At 51.0% G+C, this 14,921-nt stretch overlaps 1 protein-coding gene across 3 annotated transcripts; it reads right to left on the reverse strand.

Annotated features, from left to right (window-relative positions):
- Positions 1–907: 907 nt before the first annotated feature.
- LOC148660078 (uncharacterized) lies at positions 908–13,723 on the reverse strand. Of its 3 annotated transcripts, none has more exons than XM_088634090.1 (6): positions 12,765–13,723; positions 11,420–11,545; positions 7,028–7,105; positions 5,899–5,984; positions 4,641–4,821; positions 908–4,024 (listed from the first exon to the last, which is right to left on the reverse strand). In XM_088634090.1, exons 1-6 carry the CDS (start codon positions 12,822–12,824, stop codon positions 3,818–3,820), a joined length of 738 nt encoding a protein of 245 aa, XP_088490216.1. In that variant the 5' UTR covers positions 12,825–13,723; the 3' UTR covers positions 908–3,817. The 3 variants fall into 3 exon arrangements, with proteins under 3 accessions (XP_088490216.1, XP_088490217.1, XP_088490218.1); XM_088634091.1 differs by having other exon boundaries at positions 7,028–7,102; positions 12,765–13,722; XM_088634092.1 differs by having other exon boundaries at positions 4,650–4,821; positions 12,765–13,719.
- Between the last annotated feature and the right edge of the window lie 1,198 nt (positions 13,724–14,921).

Consider the following 14,921-nt stretch of genomic DNA (forward strand, 5'->3'; position numbering starts at 1 on the left):
CATTGTCTAATGTCACTGGTTTCATGCGGTCTTCAGAGTCGTGTTTCTTCTTTTTGCGTAAAAAAACTACAATCTCATGTTAGAAAATGGATTTTTGGACAGCTGTACCACCCCCCCCCATTCCAGGTTTCATGTGATTCTCGAGATCATCACAAGAATTGACTTCATTACTCTGCTCTCCTCCCCACTGAGAGCTGGTGTGTGTTGAGCATTCTGGCGCACTATGGCTGCCGTCGCATCATCCAGGTGGGGCTGCACACTGGTGGTGGTGGAGGGGAGTCCCCATTACCTGTAAAGAGCTTTGAGTGGAGTGTCCAGAAAAGCGCTATATAAGTGTAAGCAATTTTTATTATTATTGAGTGAATGTTGTCTCTCAAAGAGATAGAGCTCTCTTCTGATTGGCCGGTCTGGGTCTGGATCCATACTTCCTGTCACAGCATCATGGAAGAAGTTCCGGTAGTCAGGTAGGGTACAGCATTTGGTGTCCACATATTCATACGCCACATAAGCCAAGCCAATAAGAGCGACAGGGACTATTTATATTGATCCGCAAATCAATAAGCCAATACCAAGCAGGCTAGGTAGGCAAAATTGCCCCTCCTGTTTGTAACCTTTCCTTTGTTTTTAACCATGAAATTACCCATGTCTTAAGTTAATAATATAAAGATGATAATACACTTTATATTTAAAAAATAATCATTTTTGCTTGATTTAGAACAGAACTCTTCAGCCTTTCAAGGGCCAAAAGTCCCTGAATTGAAAGAGACTTGCTCGCTTGATCAATAACTGACCAGCGATCCCGATCTTTACAAACGTGTGATTTAGGGTGAACACACTGTAGTCCCCCCACCACAGCTGGAGATCCAAAATAAGGCGCTCACTCCCAATCAGACACGAGACACCTCGGTATAGAAACACTCTTTATTGAAAAAATCAACAACAGAAAGCTGCTCTTCCTCCTCAGCATTTCTGAGCCCCAGAGAAGAGGAGGGAGGAAAGGAAATCGGGTCTGTCGTCCGAGGAGTAGGAATGAATCCGGAATCCTACTGGGATCCGGGGTCTGTGGCAGGGGTTTCCTGTCTGATGCATAGACTGGACGTTATCGCTGCTTCAGAGTTTTCACCGAAAACAGAGATTTTTACTGTATTGCTAGAAACAAGCGTGGTCCTGCACACAGTTCTGCAGAGGGATTTTGGATCACAAGCGAAGAGGGTTCATTGAAAAAACCATATGGCATAAAGTCACCTTAAAGTGAACTGTGAGTCAATGCTGGTTTCCTGCTAATTCTTATCCTCTGCTTCCTTCCTGTCCAGTTATAAACGAAATCTATGTAACTTTCGAAAAGAAGGTAGCCGGCTGATCGGGGGGGTTCATTGAAAAATATATTCATTGAAAAACTTTTTTTTTTGTATTGCTGGAAACAAGTGCAGTCCTAAAGGATACAGGAGAAGGAGGGGATGAGTGGATGGATAATTAGCCCAGCTCATTGCAAAATCCGGGGAAGGTCCCATGTGCCAGTATTTTGCGTGGGACCTGTCTTCGCAAGTCGGGTCACTGAAGTTTGTTGGAAGGGTCCCAGAGAATCAGATCCCATCATGCATCTGGGCAGTCTGTTGGGGACCTGCTTTGCGGCCCACTTCCGACCGTGTCCTTAGATCGCCGGGCAGTCATCTGGGCCGTGCCATTCATGGGAATAAACTTCGCAATAGCATTGCCCTTCCTGGTGGTCTTAGACTTAGAATCATCTTTTGCCAGCAGCCATATCACCATGCAGCTCACAGCTGGCAGCCCCAATGACGCTCAGCAGGTGTGAGTCTGGTCCGTACCTGGATGGGAGACTCCTGGGAAAGCTAGGGCTGCTGCTGGAAGAGGTGTGAGTGGGACCAGTAGGGGGCGCTCACCCTGTGGTCTGTGTGGGTCCAAATGTCCCAGTATAGTGACGGGGACACTAGACTGTAAAAAGGCACCGTCCTTCAGATGAGATGTAAAACCGAGGTACTGACTCTCAGTGGTCATTAAAAATCCCAGGGCATGTCTCGAAAATAGTAGGGGCGTTACCCTGACATCCTGGCCAAATTTCCCCCTGGTCTTTACCCATCATGGCCTCCTAATAATCCCCCTCTCTGAACTGGCTTCATCCCTCTGTTCTCCTCCCCACTGAGAGCTGGTGTGTGGGGAGAGTACTGGAGCATCATCCAGGTGGGGCTGCACACTGGTGGTGGTAGTGGGATTCCCCGTTACCTGTATAGCGCTTTGAGAGGAGTGTCCAGAAAAGTGCAATTATTATTATTATCTCGGCCGTCCTGCTGGCTTCTCTCAGGTGGTATGGGCATTTTCCAGTTCCTAACCCCCTCTCCCTCTCTCTTCTTTGCTTTTCCCGAGAACCCTAACGAGAGATCGAGGGGATCCTTCAGGGGTCTTTCTTTCCTTCCAGGTAAGCGGGATTTTGGTTTAGCGGTAGAGTTCACTTGAAGAGGTGAATCCGAATTCACCCACTGGGGGTACCGCTGCCCAGGGAGCGCCCTACACTCTCCCGCCGGCTACGGAGTTCACCCGTCACCCCGTTACAGAGTCCGCATGCGGAGCCCCTTCCTCTTCCCTCCCCCCACTGGTTTTGGGGTTCACGACCTGCTCACCCCTTCAGCAAGCTCTGGAATGCGGTTAAAGTGCTAACTTTCCTGACAAGCCTCAAAAGGCACATTTGGAAAAAACCTCAGCCTTCTCCGTGGTTTTCCCCGAGTTTGGGGCCCTGGACTTTTCCAGGAGAACCTCTGGCACCTGCTGGAGAGGTTGGGGGGATAGACTTGGATCTCGGAGTCAGACGTTGACCACAATCCCCGATTCCCCTTCCTCAATCTTGGGGTTGGAGGGGTGACTTTGGAGATGCCCAAACTGTTTCAGTACACAATCTCAAATATCTCCCTTACTACTGCTCCAGTGCCAAACCAGCCCAGGCCACCAGAGAGCGCTGTTTCGCCTGTTTTGGGTGGGAGAGATAAGAAACAGGTTCTAGAGATCCACAGTTCTGCAGGGCTGATTTAAAGGGTCAGTGTTAAAAAATGTGGAACAGGTACTGATGAGGATAAGAACTTGTCCATTTGGGTCATTCAGGCCCGAACTAGAACAGAACCTAAAAGACCTGAAGAGTCTCTTGGAATGGAGACACCCTCTTGGAGGAGAGAGGAGAGTGTCCCAGAGAGAGGAGAGCAGATACAGACAGGAGGAGAGAGGAGAGTCCAAGTCCCAGAGGGAGGAGAGCAGTTGCAGACAGGAGCAGAGAGGAGAGAGTCCCAGAGAGAGGAGAGCAGTTCCAGACAGGAGGAGAGAGTAGAGAGTCCCAGAGAGAGGAGTGCAGCTGCAGACAGGAGGAGAGAGGAGAGAGTCCCAGAGAGAGGAGAGCAGTTCCAGACAGGAGGAGAGAGTAGAGAGTCCCAGAGAGAGGAGAGCAGTTGCAGACAGGAGGAGAGAGGAGAGAGTCCCAGAGAGAGGAGAGCAGGGCTCTGAGCTGTGTCCCTCTGCAGACAGAAGGAGAGAGGAGAGAGTCCCATAGAGAGGAGAGCAGTTGCAGACAGGAGGAGAGAGGAGAGCAGCTGCAGACAGGAGGAGAGTAGGAGGGAGAGCTTATCGCTGAGTTCATCTCAGTGCACAAGAGAGACAGATGGGCGAGAGAGAGAAAGGTGAGAAGGAAGAGAGAGTGGGAGGAAGTGAAAGTGTAAGCAAGAGTGATGAAAGAGAGAGAGGAAATGGTGGAGATCAGACGTGAGAGAGAGGCGCACACACACAGAGAGAGAGACAGAGACCGGCCTCATGACCGGCCTCATGTCCTGACTAGCGGCAGCAGAGCCAGGATGAGCAGGATGGACAGAGGCAGGAGGAGGAGGAGGGAGAGGGCCAGCGGCCAGGACAGGGGGCCGGGAGGCCGCAGGGCAGACCCCCGGACCTGCTCCGGCTTGGAGGGGGTGCAAACTGTCACCCCGGAGGAGCCCCGACATAGCACCAGGGGGCGCACCTGAGACACGCTCTCCTGTCAGAGAGAGAGAGAGAGAGACAGGACAGGTCAGTGCTGTCTGCTTGAAGTGCTAGTAGAGTTGAAGAGTCTTTTTAAACTCTGTACCTCCTGTACAACCTGTCTTGGAGTTTGGCTACTATAATGGAACAAGTAAAGGTTTATTCCCTGCTGAAAAGAAACACAACATTTCGGCTGTGGAGCCTTCTTCAGAAGAAGGCTCCACAGCCGAAATGTTGTGTTTCTTTTCAGCAGGGAATAAACCTTTACTTGTTCCTTTGCAGCCTACGCATGCTGAAGCAGCTCCCTACTTGAACTACTTCTGGCCACTATAGCATCCAGTATACACTCTGCAGTGCTATAGGACAGTATAAATCCAGGAGTATCTTCCTAGAGGTACTGATACAGGTACTGGCAGCAATACACGCCACAGGGTGCTAACATTATCTCTGACCACTAGGGGGACACGTGATAGCCAACATGGTCACACAAACCCAGTGCACCATTCCCTGGGCTATATGTGCTCACAGGAACACACTGCCCAGTACCCCTTTACATTTCAGAGCCCCCCAGTTCATTGTGTATATACTGTAAACAGGCAAGGCGGGAGTCTAGTTCAGTGCACTACAGTTACCCTCTCTACCTCCTCTATAGTGCGGTTGTGGGTGCGGTGAGGGCTCAGCCGCAGGCTCCAGCGATGCACCCTGTGGCTCCGCCCCCCGTCGTCCTCGCTCTCCGTGGTGTCCTGCTTGGTGATGCGCTGTCGGCGACGGCGCTTGGAGCTGATTCGCTGCAGGGACTCCGCCTCCCGCAGCCTAGCCAATCAGAGCGAGGAGGAGGGAGGAGACGTGACAAAGAGACCCCACCCTCACCATGCCACTCCTTCTCTCGTGCTTCTCTCATGACAGGCTTCCGGCTGGTTTCTATAGATCACGAACTACAGCAGAGGGGCCATGATAGCTCAGAGGGCAAGGGCATCTGGCTCCTGACTGGAGGGTCCTGGGTTCAATCCCAGGTAGGGGAAAGTGATGTAGCTTACTCTAATTCCTCCCACACGGCTCCCAGGTCTACTCAGCCTGCTTTCCAAATGAGTACCAGGGGTTAATCCTTCTAGGGGCTGTAATGCTGACCACATCACCTCCACCTCCAGTGTTGGATGGCTGAGAAACATAGTGGCCTTGTCCCCACCCCTCCTCCCCCTTCCTGGGGGGCCTTTATGGCCTGAAAAGGGACCGGCCTACTACACTGGAGGGTATTTTGGTCATTCTGTTTGTGAGTCTCTCTCTATATGTCATTCTGTTTGTGAGTTCTGTGCCTGCACGTGTCTTACTCTTGTTGTTTGCCTTGTCTAAGCCAGCGAGCTTCACTTACACAACTGCAAAGCTCTCCAGGTCCCTGCTGGTGCTCAATCTGTCTGGGCTCTTGATAACTTAACCAAGTCAATTATTGGCTCAGCTGGACTGAATTAACAGCTGCTCCCAGAGAAGCTTGTGGTCCAGGGTAGCAGAGTGGCGCAGTGGTCAGCATTGCTGTCTCACAGTGCTGAGGTCAGTTCTGGACCTGGGGTGCTGTCTGTGTGGAGTTTGCATGTTCTTCCTGTGTTCACATGGGTTACCTCCCACAGGCTTCTGGGAAAAATTCCCCTAGTGTGAGTGTGTGCCTGTGTGTGTCCTGTGCTGGACTGGCGTCCCATCCAGGGTGTACCCTGCCTTGAGCCTGTTGCCTGCTGGGATAGGCTCTGGCTGCCCTGCAATGCTGTACTAGATGGAGCAGTTAGAAAAGGGATGGATGGAGTTTGTGGTCCCTGTAAAACCCGCAGGCCAACGTCCCTCCGGGACCAGGAGAGAGAGAACCGCTCAGTCCTCCTGCTGGGAAGGGTTGTCCGCACGCACCTGTTGTCGGTGTCTTCTATGTCCGCGTCCGCGTCACTCTCTCCCTGGGGCGCCGCCTGACCGCTCTCTGTCTCCGTCAGCACCTCCTGGCACGGGGACACGCCGTCAACACCCCAACTCGAACCCCCAGCCCCCGGAAGGCTCAGGAAACAAGCCGACAAGCCCGAGATCTCAGAAAACATGTTACAGGTGCGCTCCTGAGAGTGTGCTCGCGTGTGGGATCACAGTGTGGACTGGCAGCAGCTCGCTGGCTGACTGAAGGCGTTACAGGGGGTGATCAGGTCAGCTGATCAGTCCATCATTGGGGTACAGCTACCCTCTACTGTGGACATTTTTACAGCTCGCTGTCTCAGGAAGGCTGGGAGTATTGCTAAGGACACCAGGCATGCTAGTTTCTCACTTTTCTCCCCCCTGCCCTCTGGTGAGCATTACAGGAGCATAAAGACACGTACCCTGTACGTCCAGATTTAGAGACACTTTCTTCCCACAAGCTGTCAGATGACTGACACTTACTACCCCTATTACTGGCTCACTGACACTAACTACCCCTATCCCATTGGCCCTTACCAATCATGGCCTCCTAATAATCAATCTTGAATTGGCTTCATTACTCTGCTCTCCTCCCCACTGAGAGCTGGTGTGTGGTGAGAGTACTGGAGCATCATCCCGGTGGGGCTGCACACTGGTGGTGGTGGAGGGGAGTCCCCATTACCTGTAAAGCGCTTTGAGTGGAGTGTCCAGAAAAGCGCTATATAAGTGTAAGCAATTCTTATAAATTATTATTACTGGCTCACTGACACTTACTACCCCTATTACTGGCTCACTGACACTTACTACCCCTATTACTGGCTCACACTGGTGGGGTTTTCTTTTTGCTTGTACCGAGTTTTAATAATGTTGTGTCTTTTTTAACTTTGTGGTTCTTGCTCCTGCCGCTCTGAGTTTATGTTTTGGTGATTCCTTAATGGCTTTATATAGGAGCCTACGTGCAAATGTTTCAGTGCACTAGTGCAAGTGACAAACGGACCTGAGCTGTACTGACAGAACGCAGGCGGATCTGGACGCGCACAAGCGCAAACACGTTCATGCACACACTCATCGCTGTCACCGGATGCTAGGGGAAACGTACCTCGGTACCGTACCCTTCGGAGAAGTGAGCCGCCAGGCCTCGGCAACATCCGCTCCCTTCGCTCTTGGTGTGGGGCTGCTGGGAACAGCGCAGGGAGACACGTGACTCTGGCCCTCAGCCAATGGATGCCCACTGCCACACTACAGCCCCGCCCCCTCTCACGGGTCTTGCACATGCGGCAGGAAGGAGCTTTAAATATCCTCTCTAAGGCACCAGCCTACTCAAGAGGTTTCTCTCCTGTTCACATGATCCACAAATCTGGAAACGTGTCTCTCTGGGGTCCTGCAGAGCAGAACTACTGACCACTGAGCACACAGACAGCTTCTCAGCTGCGCATTCAAGAAACAGAGAGACAGAACCTTATTTACCTGGCCCTATGAGGCTCCATTTCTGATCATGGCTACTTCTGGTGAGAGACAGCATGGAAAAATAGACCCTAATGAAGAAAAGGCTCACTGCCCACAGCCTGGGCACACAAACAGGACACAGACAGAGCTGGCTGTCCAGAGAGGACAGGCTCAGTGACCACAGCCTGGACACAGAAACTGGACAAAGGCAGACCTGACTATCCAGAGAGGACAGGCTCAGTGACCACAGCCTGGAGAGAAACTGGACACAGACAGACCTGGCTGCCCAGAGAGGACAGACTCAGTGACCACAGCCTGGACATAGAAACTGGACACAGACAGACCTGGCTGTCCACAGAGGACAGGCTCAGTGACCACAGCCTGGACACAGTAGACCTGGCTGTCCAGAGAGGACAGGCTCAGTGACCACAGCCTTGACACAGAAAGTGGACACAGGCAGACCTGGCTGTCCAGAGAGGACAGGCTCAGTGACCACAGCCTTGACACAGAAAATGGACACAGAAGACCTGGCTGTCCAGAGAGGACAGGCTCAGTGACCACAGCCTGGACACAGAAAGTGGACACAGGCAGACCTGGCTGTCCAAAGAGGACAGGCTCAGTGACCACAGCCTGGACACAGTAGACCTGGCTGTCCAGAGAGGACAGGCTCAGTGACCACAGCCTTGACACAGAAACTGGACACAGGCAGACCTGGCTGTCCAGAGAGGACAGGTTCAGTGACTATGGCCTGGAAATACAAGATGGACACAGACCTGACTCCAACTGCCAGCAGGTAGAAGTAGGGATGGAGATGCACTTTCTGCTGCACTGTGAGAAATACTCTGGGATTAGAGAAACATTCATCCTTAAACTAAATAACAAATTTCAGCCCAGAATTCCCAGATGGAATCAGAATAGCTTCCAATCCTGAGGCAGACCGTGTAACAGCTCGAGAAACAGTGAGAAGAAGAAATGAATAAGACCAAAAAGAAGAACTGTATTGTTGGAAATGTTCTGCTAATTGTTCTTGCTTTGTCACCACAATAACCCATCGGCGTGGCAAGTTACAGCCCTGCCATGTTTACAGCTTAGCTAATTAGTCACCAGTTCTTAAAAAGCACCACATAACAGTCATCAAAAAAGCGACAGCAAAAGTAACAATGAATAAATGCATAAAACCACTCTCTCGTGAGCTGCCTATTGCCTCAGTATTCTGGCAGAACAATTTTCAATTCACTTCAATTCAAGGTGCTTTATTAGCATGACCGATGGGTACAATCAGTATTGCCATAGCAAATAAAAATAATCAAATTAACATGGAACAAAACATAAAATAAAGGTAAAATAAAATCTACAGACATTTACAACAGAGACATATCAAAAAATATTTACATATACTGTAAATATATGGAGCATTATTGGGAGACAGGCTCACTGTTCCTCAGGCTGTGACAGGAGATCACATCTCACATCACAACAACTCCCTCTGCTCTCCTCCCCACTGAGAGCTGGTGTGTGGTGAGAGTACTGGAGCATCAGCCAGGTGGGGCTGCACACTGGTGGCGGTAGTGGGATTCCCCATGACCTGTAAAGCGCTCAGAGTGGAGTGTCCAGAAAAGTGTAAGGAATTATTATTATTATTCTCTGAGCCCAGGACCTGTCTCCTGCCTATCCCATCTTCCTTCCTTTCTGTCTTCCTCAAATTCTCATTCAGTTCAGATTCAACAAGTCTTATTGGTATGACTGATGAATTCAAGGGTTGCCAAAGCCAACAAAATTAACCCAACACTTACTGTATAAACATATCTTTGGACATTTACATACACGTAACATAAAACATTATTAAGAGACAGGCTCACTGTCTGTCTGTTCCTCAGGCTGTGACAGGAGATCACACACTGTATTATTATTATTATTATTATTATTATTATTATTATTATTGAGAGACAGGCTCACTGTCTGTTCCTCAGGCTGTGACAGGAGATCACACACTGTATTATTATTATTGAGAGACCGGCTCACTGTTCCTCGGGCTGGGACAGGAGATCACACACTGTATTATTATTGAGAGACAGGCTCACTGTCTGTTCCTCAGGCTGGGACAGGAGATCACACTGTATTATTATTATTGAGAGACAGGCTCACTGTCTGTTCCTCAGGCTGTGACAGGAGATCACACTGTATTATTATTATTGAGAGACAGGCTCACTGTCTGTTCCTCAGGCTGTGACAGGAGATCACACACTGTATTAATATTATTACAGGGAGACAGGCTCACTGTCTGTTCCTCAGGCTGTGACAGGAGACCACAGGCTGGGCAGCTGCTCTGTTGAGTTTCCTGCCCCAGCAGGACTGGAAGCGGTCCTGGCAGGTGTGGGAATTCGGGGAACTCTCCCCATCTCCCTGTCTGAGACTGAGAGAGGGGTTAAAGCTGCGCCAGTGGGGCCGCACTGCCAGGAATGCGTGGCATTCCTCCTGCAGCACGCAGCCCTGACACTGTGGGCACTGCCGCCTGAGAGCGGAGTCTCTGATGTCCAAGTACGGTGTGAGTCCTCTGGGGTCTGTGCTCCTCAGCATTGACTCCGAGAGACACTGCCTTTAATCAGGGAACCACTGTCTCTCCCCTCCAGTTAACTCCTGTCCCCTTGAGTGCCTCAGTGTCACTGTCACTCTCTCACTGTGTCTCCTGTCCTGTTCTGTGTGTTTTTACTGAGGGATTCTCTGTGATCTCCTCTCACTGTGTCTCCTATCCTGTTGAGTGTGTTTTTAGTGAGGGATTCTCTGTGATCTCCTCTCACTGTGTCTCCTGTCTTGTTGTGTGTGTTTTTAGTGAGGGATTCTGTTATCTTCTTTCTCTCACTGTGTCTCCTGTCCTGTTGTGTGTGTTTATTACTGAGGGATTCTCTGTGCTCTCCTCACTCTCACTGTGTCTCCTGTCCTGTTGAGTGTGTTTATTACTGAGGGATTCTCTGTGATCTCCTTTCTCTCACTGTGTCTCCTGTCCTGTTGTGTGTGTTTATTACTGAGGGATTCTCTGTGATCTTCTCTCTCTCACTGTCTCCTGTCCTGTTGTGCGTGTTTACTACTGAGGGATTCTTTGTGATCTCCTTTCTCTCACTGTGTCTCCTGTCCTGTTGTGTGTCTTTATTACTGAGGTCACTGTGATCTCCTCTCTCTCACACTGTGTCTCCTGTCCTGTTGCATGTGTTGATGGCTAAGGGACACTGTGGTCTCGTTAATAAATGTATACAAGGGGACAGTGCACTCAGCTCCAATGTGTGGATGGTTTGAAACCTGTGGGGTGTGGTGGTAGGGGGCCACTATCACACACTTCAGAGCTATTTATAGACCAGAGTTATTGTTAGTCAGACTGGGGGAGGGTGGAGAGAAAGATTCAGGGACAAGGATCACATTGAGAGGGCAGGGATATGCCTGGAGAAAAAGGGATGGAGAGGCTGAGACACTGCAGGAGCAGAGACACACAGCAGGAGATGGAGAGAGAGACACTGAGGGAGCAGAGACACACAGCAGGAGATGGAGAGAGAGACACTGACGGAGCAGAGACACACAGCAGGAGATGGAGAGAGACACTGAGGGAGCAGAGACACACAGCAGGAGATGGAGAGAGACACTGAGGGAGCAGAGACACACAGCAGGAGATGGAGAGAGAGACACTGAGGGAGCAGAGACACACAGCAGGAGATGGAGAGAGAGACACTGAGGGAGCAGAGACACACAGCAGGAGATGGAGAGAGAGACACTGAGGGAGCAGAGACACACAGCAGGAGATGGAGAGAGAGATACTGAGGGAGCAGAGACACACAGCAGGAGATGGAGAGAGAGACACTGAGGGAGCAGAGACACACAGCAGGAGATGGAGAGAGAGACACTGAGGGAGCAGAGACACACAGCAGGAGATGGAGAGAGAGACACTGAGGGAGCAGAGACACACAAGAGAGAGAAAGAGGGACTGATGGAAAGGAAAGAGAGAGGAGAAAGATGGGTGATTAAGGGACATTAGATGTGACCAGTATGCAGTACTTACATGTCTCTGTAGGTCACAGTGGGTACACTGACACCTCCCACACACTCTCTCTGTCCCTGCCGTCTGCTGGGCACAGCCCAGATGGCACAGTGTCTCCATATCCACAGTCCCATCTTTCACCTCCCCCTGAGTTAGAGAGAGACAGGGGTCAGTTCAGAATGGACACTACTATTACCCTGAACTCACCAGCACACACACACACTGTCACACCTGACTACAGTGTAGACACTACTAGTGTCACTACTGTCCCTCTCCTCTCACACTCACCCTGAACTCACCAGCACACACACACACTGTCACACCTGACTGTACTGTAGACACTACTAGTGTCACTGCTGTCCCTCTCCTCTCACACTCACCCTGAGCTCACCAGCACACACACACTGTCACACCTGACTGTACTGTGGACAGACACTATCATTGCCATCCCTATGTCAAATACTTAAAGACATCTTCTTTGGTGAAAATCTCTGGGATAGTGATGCTGGGATGGATCAGTGTGAAGTCCTAGCTTGTGTCCCCACGGCCACCCAGAGCGTTACATAATGATTCCTGGAAACGCCGCAGCCCAGCACAGACTGAACCAGAAAACAGCCGGCGCTGCAGTGAGAGCTGATGTTACGCAAAAGGAGTGAAATGGTTCACCGGCCATGAGAGAGAGACCGGTTTCTGAAGAGCTGCGCTGTGCGGACGGAGGCAGCACAAGAACACCGAGCACAGAGCGGAGGAGGCCCCAACACCACAGGACGCCAGCTGGCACAGCCTGCCACCCCCCTGCCCTGCCCTGCCCTGCCCTGCCCTGCCCACCAGCCTCGCGCAGGGCCTGATGCAGACGCTGTGTGAGTGTTTCTTTACTCAAGCCACATCGTCGTGTCTGGTTAAAAATGTAGAAATCAGCAGATGTCATGTTCAAGCTGTGCCAATCATTCCCGACACCTACTTGGGAATATTTTCCAGGTTTTCCTTCACCAAAATCCCTCCCCCCACCCAAAACAAAAAGATATTAAAATGATCTGGATCCTCTGTTATCTCCTTTCTCCCTCACTATGTCTCCTGTCCCGGACTAAAACTACTGCACTCTTACCATTAAAAGTTCATCATAATGCGATTAAGATAACTGTCAGGTAAGTAATTAAGTGCAATTAAGGTTACTTGTAACTGTAAGGTACGTTATTAAGGTAATGAATTAAGGTAAGGTAATCATTATCATTAACAACAAGAAGCACAACAACAACAACAACAGAACAACAACAATAATAATGCCTGAGGGTTTTGTTTCGGACAGGCGCTGAGCAACCCCACGCACACGCACACGCAGGGAGGGGGTGACAGAGAGGTACGGTACCCCGCACTCGTGCTCGGAGCTGTCCGGCGAAGACAAGAGCTCGGCCGCGTCGCGCCTCATGCTCGCGGGTGGGGTGGGGTGAGGGGTCAAGGGGGGTCAGGATCACTCCGAGCCCACGAGCTGACCAACACGCGCCGCTCAGCGAGCCATGACCCCTGAACTCGAAGCAGCCGGACTCCTCTGGGCTCCGCGCAAAGCCGAAAACAGAGAGCAGAGCCAGACGCCTGGACTGGACGAACTTCCGAGTGGGAAAACGAGTTAAAAAAATCCCAGGAGCTCGGCACCGCAGTGTCGTCGGTCTGGTGTCCTCGTTGACAGAGCCGTTACCCAGCGGCGTTTCAGTGACGGTACTCCTGCTGTCTGGGATACTTAAAAATGGAGAGAATAATAATAATAAAAAAGATCCGAGTATAATCCTCGTTTTTGTTTTTTCACGCAGTGGCGGTATTTCCTAGTTCTGAGCCCAAGTGTCGTTTCGCACGGGGCGGTTTGATTTTTTTTTTTCTTCTTCAGCTCTGCGAATATTGGTGATAAACGCAACAATATTTCCCTGAAATGCGCGTTAGTTCTCTCTGCCAGCGCGCATCTGCTCAACTCCTCCGCACAGCGCTCCGAGCTGGGGCTGCTCTCAACTCCGGGCTGTCTCATGAACTCGCTGCGACAGCTGGATATTTAATTCTGTCCTTCGCTGTTTCGCCTTTTTTTTTCGTCCACCTCGCTTTTAAAGAAAAGCTGAAAACGCATGATTTACAACAAAAAAGTCTAGATGCTCCTTGGCAGAGACGGTGCCGTCTTATTATAACGCCGGAGAGCTCCTACGTCGGCGTGTTAAAATGGAAGCCAAACTTATCGTCTAAAATAAATAGCATCGTAATCCGTGCGCTCAGCTGCTGTCGCTGCGTGTTCAACTCGCTTGACAGGCCGGCTGCGGGGACGCGCGCACAAAAATCCCACAGCCGGAGGCAGCGGGAGGGGAGGGGGGAAGCGCGTCCCCGAGGAAGAGGGTGGGAGGACGGGAAGCGAGGGGCGGAGTCAGGATTGTAAAGGCTTGACGTCACTGTCGCTGGGGGGCGGGGTCACAAAGAGGATCTGCCTATCGGTGGAAGAGCTGCAAGAATAAGGCTGGGTTAATATATCGGAACACGCCCCCTTGGCCCTTTCAAGTCAGTGATTGGAGGGCGGAGAACGTTTCCAGCCAATCGCAAGGAAGAGAAGGAATAAACAATAAAAACCAGCGTGGTGCGGTTGTTTGTGTTGTTAACGCCAGGAAGTGTATGGTGTTTCCTTGCAATGCATACGCGATTGAGCAGAACACGTAGGAATAGCTGGATATTGGAACCTAGTTCTCCCTTGTAAAAAATTCTCAGCGTTTAAAGGCATCTTTGCTATGGAACTCGTGAGAAGTGAGCTGATGGAGGAGCAGGGCGAACACAAATAGATTCGTTCAAAATCCTGTCTGCCTCCTGCCCTCCTTATCGCCCCCGCAGATCCTGCTACCTCCCCAGGGAGAGAGGTTTTCTGAAGCATCTCTTCTCCAAACAACTAATTAAACTACAGCAATTTTGCCTAATTGGCCTGTGATCAGGGACAGGAGATGTTGTCTGATGCCTGGTATTCACGCCCTTTCCCAGAATATGTGCTGTAACTCCCCAGAAGAGCTCAGTGCAGCCCTCTCCTCTTTCCGAGAGAGAACATTGACCATAAACATCCAATAAAGATGACAAAAGAAAGGAGGCTGTTGATTGCTTGGTTACTAGTGTAGCAGTTGTCACACATACATATAACATGGCTGTCCAGTCCTGGTCCTGGAGGGGTCAGTGTGTGTGTCTGCAGCAGGGCTGTCCAGTCCTGGTCCTGGAGGGGTCAGTGTGTGTGTCTGCAGCAGGGCTGTCCAGTCCCGGTCCTAAAGGGCTCAGTGTGTCTGCAGCAGGGCTGTCCAGTCCCGGTCCTGGAGGGGTCAGTGTGTCTACAGCAGGGCTGTCCAGTCCTGGTCCTGGAGGGGTCAGTGAGTGTGTCTGCAGCAGGGCTGTCCAGTCCTGGTCCTGGAGGGGTCAGTGTGTCTGCAGCAGAGCTGTCCAGTTCTGGTCCTGGAGGGGTCAATGTGTCTGCAGCAGGGCTGTCCAGTCCTGGTCCTGGAGGGGTCAGTGTGTGTGTCTA

The sequence above is a fragment of the Lepisosteus platostomus genome, chromosome 6, assembly GCF_059453375.1.
Source record: "Lepisosteus platostomus isolate fLepPlt1 chromosome 6, fLepPlt1.hap1, whole genome shotgun sequence".
NCBI classification, from domain to species: domain Eukaryota; kingdom Metazoa; phylum Chordata; class Actinopteri; order Semionotiformes; family Lepisosteidae; genus Lepisosteus; species Lepisosteus platostomus.

Coding starts and splice junctions, on each gene's coding strand:
- LOC148660078 (XM_088634090.1), bottom strand. CDS start 12,824: ATGAGGCGCGACGCGGCCGAGCTCTTGTCTTCGCCGGACAGCTCCGAG. Junction 11,546..12,764: donor GCTCCGAGCACGAGTGCGGG/GTACCGTACCTC, acceptor TCTCTAACTCAG/GGGGAGGTGAAAGATGGGAC. Junction 4,822..5,898: donor ATAGAAGACACCGACAACAG/GTGCGTGCGGAC, acceptor CTGATTGGCTAG/GCTGCGGGAGGCGGAGTCCC.